Source organism: Onychostruthus taczanowskii, unplaced genomic scaffold (genome assembly GCF_017590055.1).
Source record: "Onychostruthus taczanowskii isolate IOZ18803 unplaced genomic scaffold, ASM1759005v1 scaffold12, whole genome shotgun sequence".
Classification (NCBI taxonomy): Eukaryota; Metazoa; Chordata; class Aves; order Passeriformes; family Passeridae; genus Onychostruthus; species Onychostruthus taczanowskii.
In genome coordinates this window covers 5566425-5582286 of record NW_024498351.1, presented here as the reverse complement: position 1 = coordinate 5582286, position 15862 = coordinate 5566425, and the positions used below count along the sequence as shown (strand labels likewise).

Genomic DNA, 15862 nt, shown 5'->3' with positions numbered 1-15862 from the left:
AAGTGATTTCATGGATATTTAAAGGATGGTGTCAAATACTGAATACACAAAGATGAATTTCTCCACTTGATAAAGTCCTGATACCATTCATTACATTGCAAACATTTCAGCACTGGAATTTATTGGGTTTTAATTTGTAAGAGAGAACATAATGAACTTAGGAACAACAAAAAATACAAATTAAAAATGAGGCTGCTGAAATGTAGCCATCAAACTACACTTCAATTGAAAATATCACACTTGTTTTTATTCTAGATAAGCAACAGGGCAGCTGGGAATAAACACAGATTGAAATTTTCTTCATCTCTTTAATGAGTTCAAAGAGGCTTAACAAAGACATAGAAAGTTGAACATTGCTGTGTACAACACGGTAAACAGATCAAAATTTTATACCTGAGCAAAAAAGGAATTTAACTATTAACTACAGCATGCAGAATAACTGATAAGTTATCACATAAACATAGCATACTGTTATTAGATTACAGTCATTCAGATGTTCTTAATTTTCACAAAGGCTAAAGATGGAAAAAGCTCCGAGACGAGATGAGTATGTGACATAAAACCACAAAAAAGAAAAGCACTTTACCATCTAGCATCCTTTCCACAGGATCAGAATTATCTGCTGTTTTATTATCCAGGCAGAAGCAGGAACAATTCAAAGCCTGTGGAGCTAATAACACATTAGACATTTAAGCAGGTCCTGAAAATGAAAATATTAGCAGTTTATGAAGTGCTCACAGAAGACCTGAGCTTGCATTCCCTGCCCTCAAATGCCACTTTGAAGCACTGCATTTGTGAGCTGTTCCCAGAGCAGAATGAAAGGCAGGAATCTGCAGGGAATGACTGATCAAGTCACAGGCTCGTGATTTTCTCACCAGCATAAACGCCAATTCTTAAGGGATGCCTTTTTACCCCATTTGATTGGCCAAAACCCACATTCCATTTTATGTAGAAACTTGACCTTTCCTCTCACTGAATCCAGTATTTGGGTGGGTTTTGTTTTTCTTTTCTCTTCTGTTTTCGCCACCTAATCTATTTCAAATGCCCTGGCTTGAAATAGTCTAGCACAAGTCAAAAAGAAGTAATGTATTTGTCTTCTTGATTCCCTTGTCTTTGAAAAACATGCCTGTAGGAGAGAAGGGGCCTGAAAAGTTTGAGATTTAACCAACACAGCTGATTCCCCCACCAGACGTGTTGCTTTCTCCGGCAGACTTCTGCACTCCTTGATTTTCACATCAAATATAAAAACCACCCACTCTCACCACCAATATTCCTATGCTACAAATCAGCCATTTGCCTTCCTCCAGCAAAACCAGAGAACCCTGCACTTGTCATTTAGACTTGACAAGAAGATATGGGAGGGATGGCAGAGTTTTTGTTTACCCTGTTAAAAACAGCCATAAACTAAGCCTCTCCCTTTTACTTCCTTGCAGTTGTATATTACATACTCTTGATATCAATCAACTCCCCTCAAATCATAATACCTGCCTTGACTTTCCTGCTACTGTTCTTTCACCATTTATGGATAAAACTACGCATTGAAAATGCATGTACCAAAATGGGTTGATCCCTTTGTCCACAACATATTCATTTCTTCTTTACAGTCAGACATCTTAGACATTGGTAGGCTGTGTGAAAGAGTCCCCAGGGAACTGAATCCTCTTGGCTTCTAGTTTCTTCCTGGCTTTGAAAGCTGCTGATACTTCGGGGTGGATGGAGTCCAGCCGCTGCTCACACTGGAAGGCCGTGAGGAATGCCGTCCTGTAGTTGTTATTCATCCAGCCATAGAGGAGGGGGTTAGCAAACGTGGAGCACATGGCAATGACATGGAACACTGTGTAGATCAGTTTGTACTCTTTCAGGTCTAACACCTGACTGTCAATGTCACTGACCAGCTGGAAGGTGTGAAAGGGCAGCCAGCTGACAGCAAACACCACAACCACGCACACCAGCATCTTGGTGGTTTTCCGGCGCCGGTGGTGATAGTGGTCATTCCCCGCCCCGGGGCTAACGTGGTTCTTGAGCTTGGTCCAAATACGGATGTAGGCATAGGAGATGACTGCCAGAGGCAGAACATACTGGATCAGGAGCATGGAGATGCTGTAGATGGTGCCATAGTTGAGCTGCCCCTCCCCTGGCCACTTCTCAGAGCAGACCACAATCTTGAAGTCAGGAATGATCTCAATCAACGAGTACTCACGGAAGATGGCCAGAGGACTTGCCAACAGGGCACTGACTGCCCAGGCAATTCCTATAATCAGGAAGCTGATCCGCTTAGAGATTCTGCTTTCCAAGTGGTAGACGATGCAGCGGTGACGATCCAGAGCGATCACAGTCAGAGTGACAGTAGACACGTGGACAGCAAGGGCCTGGGCATAAGGCACCAGGTGGCACAAGACTGGGCCCAGTTTCCATTCGCCCAAGAGCGTATAAACCAAAGTGAAGGGCAGGCACAGCGTGTTCACCAGCAGGTCAGCCACTGCCAGGTTGGCAATGAAGAAGTTAGTCACTGTGCGCATGCTTTTGAACTTGATGATCACATGGATCACGAGGGAGTTTCCGATCACTCCCAGCAGGATGATGGAGCAGTAAGCAAAGATAAGAATTATCTGTACTTCAACAAGTGTTGTGCTGTCCTTCAGTTCTGGTTTAGGGTCCAGAGCCAATTCGTTGAGTGGTGTGGTGTATCTTGTCAAGTACAGTTTAGTGAACAGCTCCATTTTCATTTCATCTGTTTGGTTGTCCTCACCTACTGCTTCCAGGGGCCCCATCCTCGCAGCAGCCTGGTCTAAGCCACAGAGCTGCCCCTGAAAACAAAACAGTACAAGAACAAGTGGAGAAATTGGTCCACATGGGCTAAGACAAGAAGCAAAGAGCTAAATCTACATCTCTTTCCTAACCCACACACTACATTGCAGGATTAAGAGAAGATCTGTCTTAATATATTTGAATTCTCTTGCCCTTACATTTTGAAGACTGATCCAGTAATATTATTTAGGCATGACTCCTGCTGAAAATTGGAACAGATTTCATAAGCATTCCAAAAACAAAGTTTGCCTAAGTAAATGCAGAAGGATAAAGATCCTGCTGGGCAGCATATCATTTTTTTTACAATCCACTACCTAAAACTAGTGCTTATTTAGCACAAATCTTCCAGTAATATCTATGGGAATTCTACATGGAACAGCACCATCCAGACTGTTATTAGCATAATAATCTTCCAGCTTTTCCTTAATGAAAAGTGTTTCCTTTAAATAGTTACTAAATTCTTACAGGATTATGCCCTTCCTTAACATCAGTGAACTAATTGCTGGGGTCTTTCTTTAAGAAACTTTTTTTTACAATAGTTTGTACCATGAGGCAAATAAAAAATACCACTGAAATAGAATGGAAATAATAGCATTTCTTTGAAATGACTACATAACTTATTCATGCTGAAATCAATTCAAGAAACAATTGAAACACAGTTATACATATTTTCTTTCTGTGTGATGTTTCAGAAAACAGAGCTCCTTGGAGGCTGCCAATCAGGCATTCATTTCTGACTGCAGTCATAGCGAAGAGCAAATCATTCCCCTGCTGAAGTCAGTAAGAATTTCACCACTGGCATAAAAATCACTATTTTTTTTTCCTTCCTTACACAGGCTGAGCCAAATTCTGTGCTACCCTAAGACTTTGGTAGGCACAACATATGAATGGTTTACAATCAGCTGCTGACTTGAGTCCCATGTAAAAAATTATACGTCTCCATGAAAACTGTCCAGAGCATGGGTGGCATGCTAACCAAGAACCGAGAACCTGGGGACTCCTTTCTTTGGCCTGGGAAAATAATAAGAAATTAACAGTGCCAAGCAAACTTACCAATAAAACACCACTGTTCGCCACCAAGGGGAAAGGCAACCCTGAGTTACTCACTCTACTTCCCTGTTCATTACCTTCCCTAAGGAAAGCAAGCGTAGAGAAGAAATGTCACTTTCTTGCCATTGAGTGTTACAAATAGCTTAACCCTTCCCAAATTCAAGTCTGCCTAAAGAAACAGCTATTGATGTGTTTGGATGAACATGGCTCTTAAAAAATTCTTGTTCTTTTTTTCATCAGCTCCATTTAATTCCTTCCATCCTCAGAGAAACATTTCAGAGGAACAGAGGTCCATTTTCACCCCTACCTCTGTTCCCAGTAGCTATCAGTGAGTGACATCCTTCAGTATGGTTTCCAAACTGAGAAAGGAGGGTTGTCTAAAAGCAGCAGACTGAACCCTTTTTGCTTGCTTCTATCCCACACAACATCCCAAAGAATTTCTCAGGGCAAGATATTTTTGCAAAAGAAGCAGATCGACTGCATGAACTGAAAGGCATTTCCCCCCCAGCTAAACAGGTCAGAATTATGCCATACTGTTTAGTCTACATTTATTCAACAATTAATAGTGTAAGCCTGAGAGGTGAAACACCACAAGACACATAGCTGACATATGCGCTGCTCATGCTAGTGTAAACTGCTGATTTTAGCAGTATAATCAGTGTTCACCTACTAGCCTAAGCAATGGATGTCAGGAGGGGATTCCTTATCAATACACCTTTAGTCCACCAGGTTAAAAATGCAAAGATCCACCACAATTTGTACAGTAAAGGCTATGCAGAAGTTGAGAACTATGATGAGCACTTTCCTTTGACCCACTCCTACACCTAGGAATTAGTCTTCCATACATTATTACAGTAGAGATTTGGTGAGGTCCAAGGACTGTCAGATGCTCAGATGCTTCAAAACCTCTTTTTTTTTTTTTTTTTTTTTTTTTTTTTTTTTTTTTCTTCCAGCATGGGTAATGTCTACACAAAAGTAGAAAGGTGAGAGGGCTGACAAATATAAATTCTTTCCCTTCTTTACCTTAAATCCAGGCAAAAGGATGTAGCTCAGCCAAAAAACATAGCTTCCCTTTCTTTCCAAAAGTAGTTTCACCCATTTCTCTAGTCCCTGACTTTCTGTTGATTCCTTCTTGCAACTCCTTCTTTTTAGCAATGCCTTCTCTTGCTCTGACACTTTTTTATTTGTTACTGCCCTATTTAGGCTGATGAAAGATGCTTTGGTCTTGTCAATAAAACAAAGCTGAGGGAGAAAGAAAGGACAACCACAGTTTGAAACAGAAATGAGCTCGTGTGTCACCAAGAGATGAAACAAACTAGACAAGTTTGACATGGTCAGTGGGACAGCTATGTGGGCAAAATATCAGTTGTTTTCAAAAAATGGGGATAAAACCGAGGTGACACTCCAGGTAGAGTTTGACAGGACCTTTCTGCTCATTTTTTGGGATAAACTCTCCAGGTGATAGCATTTACTGGCACACCTTGCATACTGCACCACACCGGGGCTTTTTTCCCATTTTTTTTTTCCTCCCAGGAGCCAGATCCTCATGGTCAGGCATCAAATTGCGTCTAACTTTCGGTCGAGAAAAGAGGAAATAGGATTTACACTGGTTCTGACATCAAGTAAGCAAAAAGGGCAGAATACGTGATTACATTAGCAAGCAGCATTCCCATCAGGACCGCAGTGCCTGCGCTGGGGAAGGGGCTGGGGTTGCCGGAGGCGCAGCTGGCAGCAAACGCGCCTCTGGGATGCGGCGCCGCTTCCCTGCCGCCCTCCGGTGCGCTGTTCCCGGGGGCAGACACCCATCCCGGGGAGCAGACACCCATCCCGGGGGGCAGACACCCATCCCGGGGGGCAGATACCCATCCCTCTGGGATGCGGCGCCGCTTCCCTGCCGCCCTCCGGTGCGCTGTTCCCGGGGGCAGACACCCATCCCGGGGGAAGATACCCATCCCGGAGGGCAGACGCCCATCCCGGGGAGCAGACACCCATTCCGGGGAGCAGACACCCATCCCGCGGGCAGACACCCATCCCGGGGAGCAGATACCCATCCCGGGGGACAGACACCCATCCCGGGGGGCAGACACCCGTGCCCGGGCGCTGCGGGGATCCCGCCGTGCCGGGAGCGCCGCTCCGTCCCCCCTTCCCGTTCTTACCTTCCTCTCGCCCGCCCAGGCGAGCGCGGCACGGCCGGCCGCTGCTCCCGGAGCCGGTGTGGCAGGGCAGGGCAGGGCAGGGAGCGGAGTCCCTCGCTCCGCAGCGGGGCGGCTGCCCCGGTTCCGCCGCCCGGCTCGGGTCCCGCCGCTCTCCCCTCCCGGGCGGCGGGGCCGCAGCGCCGCTCGCCCCGTACAAAGTTTGGAGGCGGCGGCGGCGGCCCCCGCACGCCGGGAGGGCGGCACGCCCGCGCTCGGGATGTGCGGTCGCTCCGTGTTCGGGATGTGCCGGCCGCCCCGCGCTCGGGAGCCAGCGGCGGCAGCGCTGCCGGCCTCAAGCAGGGATTTGGAGAAAGAGGGAGTCGTGCCAGAGCCGAGCCGGTGTACGTGCCGCGCACCCGAGTCTGCTTCCTAGCTTTCCCAGTCCCCGAGATGCCTTCTGAGGCAGCAGAAAAGGGATGCCTTTGCTCCGAACAACTGCGGAAATCCTTGCTTACAAGCACCGCAGCTCGCACAGATATTCTGATCCTCAAATGTGGCTGTTGTCAGAGCAGGTGTGAGGATGAATAAGGCATTTACATATTCTGTCAAGAGCAAAATAAAATATTTCATATTTATTTACAAGGCTGGAAAGGTAAAGACAACAGCTGCTGCTTTTATTTGGTTCTATACCAATAACCTTTCAAAACAGCTCTCCTGCCAGCCAGCTTGACAGAGGACTAGTGCCAGTCAGCATTGCTGTGCTTCTGGTAGGGTCCAGCTGAGATTCAAGGAACTGTCTCAGTGCATATCTGGGGGACCTGATTTACCAAAACGTGCTTCAGCTCTGGTTGTATTTCCCAAGAATAGGAACTAGGAGACTTTGCTTTCTCTATGGTTGATAGCAATGATACTTCAACAATTTTCTTCCCAAACCTTGCAGAAGCTGTTCTCCCAAATAGGAATACTCCTTTACTTCCTGTCACTTAGGTAAATTCATACTTAAGGTAGTTTCAGGGATCAGCAACATTATCTTTCCTTTTCTGTCCTCTTTTTCTTCGAAAGGAGACTCGGTACAAGAGTGCTTCCCTTGTCAAAGGTAATGCTCAATAAATAATATGCCCTTATCTACAGCAGAGACTGTTAAGGGAGCATCAAGGAGTAACTTCAGTGATTTAGAGTTGTTTTTGAAATTCAAAACATGTCCTGAGAACCCCCTTGGATCTTTACTAATTCAGGCTATCTCTTCAGGAAGGGCCTTGCTCTTAGTCCTTCAGCACTTCTGAGACTGTTAATGGAATGCCCCTAGCTTATTGCAAAATAGATTTCTTTGATGACTAAATAAAGAGCCAGGAGTTTCAATTCTCCTACCCCTGTTTATTCATTTCCCAAGTCAATCCAATTGTAGGATTTATTTTTTGATCTCTCAACAGATATAAATGCATGCCATGAGTTTTAGTAATTACAGCACTTGTATAATACACGGCCGTGACAGCTTGCAATCCTTTCCTTCTCTGACAAGTAGTCAGCAGTGGCCTTCCACTGATCTCAGGAGTGTTGCTGTTTTGCCCTACTCTGCATATTCCTTCTAACTTAACATTTCTAACTTAGACTACTTCTAATGTCTTGGAGGGTATAGTGAAATGCTACAAACCTTTATAATCTGCCCAGCTCAGGATTCCATAGCTAAGGGAAGGCTGTTCCTTACTTACACTTCCAGATTCCTGGAAGTCAAGAAGTGCAATTTCCTAGAGGTTGTTTTGCTGGTAAGGGTTGGCTGCCCATGCTAGAGAAAGAAGGCATCACTCCCTGTTACAAGACAATTCTGTGTTCACCCACAACTGAAAAGTTAAATAAAAACCAGCATTTTTTATTGCTTGTAGAAGAGTGGAATTTGATGGCCCCATAAACACCGCCTTGAACCAAAAGCCATGAAAATACTAACATCAAGGGCAGAAGGAGTCAAGTAGCAAATGGGCTGTTCGGTATGAAGTGAGCTGCTTGGGTGATCACCTCCAAAGCAACTGTGGATACTTTGCTTTGTGTGCACTCAAATTTCCATCCCAAAAACCATGATAAGCCATGAGTCATTGAATCATGGAACCATGTGTTGGGTGGTACTTCCAAAAATCTTCACATCCCGCCTTATCAAACCAAGCCTAGATGCACCAGGTTGTGCCGGCTATGCCTCCTCTCCAGGAGAGTTTTGAGTATCCCTGAGTGAGAGATACTGCCCTCAATGGGGAGGCCATCCTGCCAACAACTCTCATTTTTTTTTTTTTTAAATCAAATCAGACTTTCCCACATTCCAGCTTGTTCTAAATGCATATTGTCCTAGCCCTATGTTCCTCCCAGTATCTGTGAACAGGAGTTAGAATTCCATTCAGCCTTGGCTTCTCTGAGGCTGAACAAAACTCAGTTCCCTCAACACCACTTTGGTTGTTGTGTAACTCAGCTTCAGTCATTTTGGTGTCCCTTTGTTGCACTCACTCCAGCCTACCAATGTCTTTCCAGCACTAGGAACCCCAAACTGGACCCAGCTGTGCCCACAGAAGTGGTCTCACAGCTGATAAATAGAGGAGAATAGTCACTTCCCAAACTGTTGGCTACGCTCTTGCGATGTCTTGGTGTGGTCTGTAAAGTTAGACTGTGCAAACTGACTTGCATTCAATAAATGAGCCACATGAACTTTAAATCTCAGCTTCCTATTTAAGGCAAGTCTATAAATGAGCTTTTGCTGTGAATATGTATATGTACTAAGATGAAATTAGATAGCATATCTTAACAGCTTGGAAAAAAAGGCTGTTGGATTTATGTTGTTTCTGCTATAAATCCCACTTAGGGAGGTATGGCAGGGTGTAAGAGATCCGATTTACGCAGTTTGCCTCTGGCAGTCTCTGTTCAACTCCCTTTACTGTCAGACAATTGTCTTGTCAAATTCTGTCCAACATGCAGGGTTTTTTCTGATGGAACAATGAACATTTATGCCAGTTCCTCCTAAGTTTACGAGCTCTCAGGAGCAAAATAAAGGTCTGCATGTGGTGCCCAGACTTGAAGCAGTAATGACTTTTGTTTGAATCACAGACCTAGGAAAGAGTTGCCATTCCTTGTCCGTTAAGTTGTCCAACATCAAGTTTGCTGAAATGGCAAATAAGGCTTGATGAATATCAACAAGAAAAGGCAGCAGCTGTTCCATCTCCTGATCCCAGACATAATTTTCCTTATATTATAAAAAACACTGCCCCTTGATCACTGACCTTTAAAAGCAGTGCTGTGGTGCCTGCCACTCAATCAACCCAAATTCTGCCAGTCCTTACTCACACAGATTTTCCTGGAGTGAGTCAGATTTCAGGGATTTAAGTGTTCTACATAGCATGGAAAATCCCTTAAAAATAAAATTGGGGAAAAAAAACCTGAAAAATGACCTTGAGAAAAAAATATCTGTGATGAATCTGTTATGTGGTACCCACACAGAGATCATATGGTATAAAATTATATAGGAAAAAGACTTTTATTACTTAAAAGGTCAGAACAAAAGTGTTTCAATAGCTAAGGAGTAAACTTTCTATTTATACAGATCTGTAAACATTTTGCCATACAGTTATAAGCTGTTGTTCCTTTTTCTCACAGGTTCAATTCTACTTATTCCCCCTTTTCAAACGCAGTAATATAACTGTATGCACAAAACCACATCATCAATCTGCCTTAGGGGTAAATGCAAGTCAGCAGGTAATGAGAGGTATTGGCAGGTATGTATAAATACAACTTGGAGCTGCTAACAGCAGTACTTCCCAGCTAGTGCTGGTTAAACAAACAGCTGCGTGCATCTCGTTCAAAAATGATTGCACCAAAGGCTCAGTTCAACTGGCTGTTTGCTCACAGGCTGTGACTGAGTTCAGCACTGCTTCCACACAAGGCAGGACTGCAGAGCTGAGCGCTGCGTTTCAAACACAGCCTTCCCAAATCACCTCGTGCATTGCAGGCACTTATTTCATTCAGACAAAGTCAGCTCTGTAAGATCGAGTAGTTCATCCAAGAAGTGACAGGTTTAAAGTTGCCCATCTAACACCAACACGTATCTATTTGTATTTACATACCTGTGGCACAGTCTGTAAGTAACTAGACACGCTAGTTTTCTCTATTCATTCACTGTTCCCAGTTGGCAATCATTATGCAATGAGCATGTCCTTGATATTTCTTTATGTTCTCAGTATGTATTTTGCCATCTTATTATTTCTTTACTGACGTGCTATCCTTTCTCTGCAGAGAATATGGTAATTGTCATTGCTTCACAGTTTTCTACACACTGTTTCTTCACAGTTTTGGGTTTTCTATGCTGTTTTAATTACTACATCTCAATCTCAATATTCAGCTTTTATGATGATCTATTTTCTGTCATTTGAATTCAAAGAGGCTGGCCAAAATTTAATAGGATTTTAAAATACCAGGAATAAACAATTTTACTTTTTTGTTGTTGTTGCTTGCATTTTAGACATTTTTTCCTTCCTGTTTTTTCTTAATTCAGGTTCTTTTCAAGTACAAAAATTTCTGAAAACTCAAAAATGTAATGTGGCAAATGTCACTTTATTAGTGTATTGAAAGTTTGGCGGACAACTAGTTTGTTGCCATTTCTAAAGAGGTTTTTAGATGCTCTCGAGGCAAGCATGCTCTGTTTATTTTAGAGTACTCATCACAGAGAATAGATTCTCACTTACAGCTTACAGCTCGAATATCACACACACTTCAGTCCCCAGTTTCTGGTAGCTGAGGAAGCAATGAATCTCTAGATGCTTTCCGAAAGTGAGTCAACTCTATCTCTTGTTTTATGCTTGGTTGCATGCCAGTTGCTTCTAATTCTAGAGATCCTTGCTGTTACAAGCAACAATACTGCTCACTCTTTGCTTTGTCAAAAAATTAGTCTTGTAACAATTTTTAAAGGTTATGTATGTTCTTAAAACTGAATCAAATGCTTTTCGGGCTCAGTTTTTGACTTGCTGATGATGTCTGTGCAGTGTTGAATGTGTTGTCTTTGGACAAACAGAACTAAGTTTAAAAGATGAAAAACTTTCAAATATGTGTTCCCTCCTCTCCAAGTTACAGATCTCAGAATACACAAAACTGGTCACAAAGTTTGAACACATTCTTTCCTCCTTGTAGAGAATGTCTAGAGCATACAGCTGACTACACATTACTCAGAAATATATTTTAGTGAGCTTATTTCTCAAAAATATCCATATGTTTTGGAGGGGTTTTTTTGTTACCATATGGTACTCTTTTCATGGCAAACCCTTTTCATATTGCTCTTAAGCTCAAGGAAATGGGTCATCTTTTGACCTTGCTCAGCCAGCCTTCATTAAGATGAAGAAGATTGCTGGTGTGGTTGGCATCTAGGTCCTGAAGAGATGCTCCAAAGAATCAATATGGATAGAGTAACCTATCCAAAATGTAATTATTTTGATGAATAATGGCATCCATGAATGAAGACAGCCCTTTGATAATGCTGTCTGATATATAATGCCATGTAAAACACATCATATTTGTTGTGAGCGTAAATAGAAGATGCAATTAAAAAGTTTCCAGTGAAAGTTTATGAAAATGTCATCTTATATAAAGAAATATTTTTTTTTCAATCACTAAGACACAAAGCGAATATCCTTCTCCCATGTTGCTGAAATTAAATTAATTCTTATAATTTTCTGCACACTATTTCAGTGAACTTTCCCACATTTACACAGAATTTGCAGGCTGTTCTGAACCCCTCACTGGCTTCATCCAGGGTCATTCTGTACCTCTGTGTGGCATTTTATGCAGTAATATCTTTTGGAAAAAATACATAGCATTAAATTAATGGATTTCCTTTGTAAGTATTTCTTATCCTTGAGAAATTACTTTAATTGCTAAAGAAGTGGAAAAAGAGTACTGTCCATACCTTTTATGACTCATTTTAAAAATATAAGTGGTTACTGTCTCATTTGTGCACTCTGTCAGAATTTTGGAACTTCTGAAGGACTAAATTCTAGGCTAAATGCAGCAAACCTGTAAATTCCCCTTCTCAAATTGTAATTCTATGACTCAAACGCTTACATACAGAAATGCTGGGAAGTTTCAGCTGTTTCATCTTCTTCCTTGCTGATACTTTCCATTACAGGTGTCACACCTTCTAGTGTAGTGAAACTTCAGTGCCTCATTTTTGACTGACAGCACTGTTTGTGAGCAAGTTAAGCTTGTCAGCCTATCTTCTTCATAAGGTTGAAAAGTGCTCTGCTCCAAAAAGTCTGCCTCCCACTCCGAACTGAACCAGCAGTTTTCTACATGAACTCCATTTTCCTTTGTTATGTGCCTGTGATAACCACCCACATTTTCCAGAGTGGTGGCATTTGAATTGCTAGGGGTATTTTAGGATGGAGGAGAAGGAATGCGAAGAGGCTTGAGAAAAAAGTGGGTAGGGGTTTGGCATGTTTGTAAGGCTAAGCGTTCTGTGACTGAACACAGCCAGGAGACCAGCAGCCAGAGCACCCTCTGTGCACAAAGCTTATCCACCCTGCCCAGCTTCAGCACAAAGGAATGTGCCAGCTCCTGCTTTTCCAGAGCAGCTGAAAGCCTCCTTCATGTTCCACTGAAATTGTGCTATCATTCCCTGAAGATCTATTCCCTTCACACTGCACGTCTGGCAAGCTCCTGCTTTTCCAGAGCAGCTGAAAGCCTCCTTCATGCTCCACTGAAATTGTGCTATATTCCCTGAAGACCTATTCCCTTCACACTGCACGTCTGGCCGGCACAGCCTTCCTTCAGCAAGAAGCTCTTTCTGCAGCGCTGTTTTGCAGGTTGGAGTGGGGAAGATTCAACTGCTCTTCAGCATCACCTCTCTGTCCTGCAAGATGCAGCATGATCATCTCAGGGTCCTGGGGAATGGTAAGACACATATGATCCCCCCAGAAACACAAAAACTTCTCAAGAGGCTGTGTGTGGCTGTCTGTGGTGGAGGTGTTTGCATCTGAGATTTTTATCTTAGACTTCTTTTAATGTCAAGAGAGACCTACTTAGTCTAACCAGTGGAGTTGAAAAATTTATTGTGTTGGGTTGGATAAATTGCACCCTAAACACCATCAGCTGTTTATAAGACCTTCTTCAACCCTAGTTGAAGAAACCTCAGCTAGTTCTTTGTACACTGTGGGTACCTAAACTCCAGTGAAAGGAATTTCACCTGTCGCTAGTGATGCTGCAAGGATGTGCAAGTGTATTTTCTCCCCATCAGTATCTGGATTGAAATCTTGTATGTGGGTAGTTGCTCCCCAGATCCTCAGTGAAGTTTAAAAACATAGTGTCCATTGATTTCAGGTACAAAAACTCGACAGTGTTGGAGCCTTAATGCTTTGCAGATTGTGTCACATTTGTCCTTATAGATGGTCTGTATGATATTCTCTTTCTTGTTCACAAAGACTTGGGGGGGCTTCCCTGAATACAGAAACTATCCAAAATACCTTTCCCAGACAAGTTCCAGATATGAACTCCCTTTTTCCTAAATATCCTTTACTGTGTTACAGGCAAAATTTCCTATATGGCAAGTCCTAGACTGCCAAAAAATAGAAAGAAAAAAGAACCCAAAATAACAAATGTTTTCATCTGTAAATTCGTTCTGGTGTCCATAAAAGTTTTTGTCATATTGGCAATCTTACCCATTTTCACAGTGCACTAATTCTTCACCTAGCAGGTAAAGATGATGGCAGGTTCAGATGGATCTGCCATCAGAGGAAATTAATATCACACCTTCCAGTCAGTGCCTTCCAGCAAAGACCAGAAAATTCAAATCTCTCTACAGATTCTGCGGGAGAGTTTTGTTGAGTGACTAGAGACCACCCTGTTCTGTGTATCTGCACACAATCTATCTTACCCTGGCTTCTCTATTATGTACAAAAAAATCCAGTTTGTGGCTCTCATCAAGTCACCCGTCCCCTCTATTCTGAGTCTTCTCTGTGATTCTGGCTTTCCTCCAGCATTGATTCCTGTCAGTCATATGGGACACTCCCAAACATTTCTGTCTTCTTTTATTCCTATAACATTCCTCCCAGCATGGTCTCACCAACAAACATTTGTACACAGATGTTTTGGCTATTAAACTCTCCTCCTGAGAGTATTGGATGCACTCTGGTCTCTCCTAATAGCAACTTTTGTTCACTGCCAAAACTGAAGAAAGTGCTGTTAACATCTGTGTGTGAGAAGAGAGATCTTCTTTATCAGTGTTATTACTTTTGTCGCTTTACCAAATTTGAGAGCAAAATTTAGGACATTGCTTCTTTATCACCTCATTTCTTCCCTCAGCAGAGATTGATTGCCAAGTAGTTTTTTATGATTTTAATGTTACTGTTCTGTTCTTTACAGTGCAAATGTATCTGGCCTACATAGTGGGAAAGTAGTGAATGTAATAACAGAAGAATTATAATGAATTCTTGTGTAAATTTTGTTAGATTTTCTACCACCTTATGACATTTAAAAGAAATCAGACCTATGAAAAATTCAATGGTTTAACTGATTTGCCTTTTCAGAGACAAAAGGCAGAAGGATTGCACAAATATTTTCTTCATAACATTATATCTTACACTGTGCAGCTAAGTATTAACATGACCAACCGTGAACCTGCTCCTTGTAGAAATCCTGAAATTTCTCTAGCCTAAAAAAGCCCTTATATCTCTCCTATTTGCCTTCATTGCAGTGGAAACATTACTTTTGTAAAGAAACCTGAGTGACAAATATTTTGCAGAAATACTTTACAATACAAGGCAGTAAATCCATGAGCTTGAAGACAGAAGGGCTTCACCATCACTCAAATTTCTCTTTAGGCAAAGTAATTCAAGGCTTCAGCCCCTTGCTACAGCAGTGGCTCAGAGCACCCACAAGCCAGCACCTCCCACCTTGTCACCTTGCAGCAGACACATGCATCACCAGCACCACCTTTATTTGGAGGTGCACAATTTAGTTTGACTCTTAAAGAAACTTAAAATAGTTTTACTATTGTGATATTGTTTTAAATTACAAGTATTCGTTAGTGAAAAATACTTTCTTTTTGCTTATGCTTCTTCATGAACTTTTACACAAAAGAAACAGGCATTCCTAGTTACAAAATAATAAAAATTACAGACTCAGTTATCTGCCTTTTTTCTGGTAAACTCAGTAGAACAGTGCAGTAATGCTATCACACATTCATGAATATGCAGAGGTATAGTGCCCTATAATATTAAATCTTATTTTAAAATAATTCTTATGTCAAATATAATATTCATTTATGGATATAAATAAAACAATAATCTGTCTTTCCATAAAGTACATAAATTTAAACTGACGAGGGTTCATATTAGTAAAACTTTAATGTATCCAGAAATTAATAAATAATACCAAGCTTAATAACGGGGAGAAAAATCAGTGCACTTAAAAATCAGGTTTATGTGATTATGCAGCAGTCTTTAGGTTATTACTATTTTTCTAATCTCAGGTGAGTTTAATTCTGCTTGAGCACCAACTTCTCATTTTGTACAAGTGAATCTGCCAGCCCTACACTGATGAACTATGGATTGATTCAAATCTAATCCACATTTTTACCCAAAAGCTTATGCCATATACATGTCTTATAATTTAGAAAGTATCAGGATGGTGATGCAAACCAAGGCCAATTTTAAATTTTTTTATTCTGCTACCCACGTTTATTTCAAGGAAAGGGTGACTTTGGTGTTAAACAGTGCTTCACTGCACACCCTGCAGCTCAAAAAGGCACGGAGTCTGAGGAAAAAGTGTCAAGACCCAGTGTCCCCTTGGTGGCTGACAGCCTGCAGCTACCTTGCCTTCTGCTTTTCATAAACAGCCTCTTCCTCTGCAGAAAA

The 15862-nt window shown here is 42.0% G+C and overlaps 1 protein-coding gene across 3 annotated transcripts; it reads right to left on the bottom strand.

The window, feature by feature from the left end:
* Positions 1-294: 294 nt before the first annotated feature.
* Positions 295-6230, bottom strand: NPY2R (neuropeptide Y receptor Y2). 3 transcript variants are annotated; one of them, XM_041427950.1, is made up of 3 exons: positions 6015-6230; positions 3862-3940; positions 295-2807 (listed from the first exon to the last, which is right to left on the bottom strand). In XM_041427950.1, the coding sequence occupies exon 3, from the start codon at positions 2769-2771 to the stop codon at positions 1614-1616; it is 1158 nt and encodes a 385-aa protein (XP_041283884.1). In that variant the 5' UTR covers positions 2772-2807; positions 3862-3940; positions 6015-6230; the 3' UTR covers positions 295-1613. The 3 variants fall into 3 exon arrangements, with proteins under 3 accessions (XP_041283884.1, XP_041283885.1, XP_041283883.1); XM_041427951.1 differs by lacking the exon at positions 6015-6230 and adding an exon at positions 4882-4979; XM_041427949.1 differs by lacking the exon at positions 3862-3940.
* Between the last annotated feature and the right edge of the window lie 9632 nt (positions 6231-15862).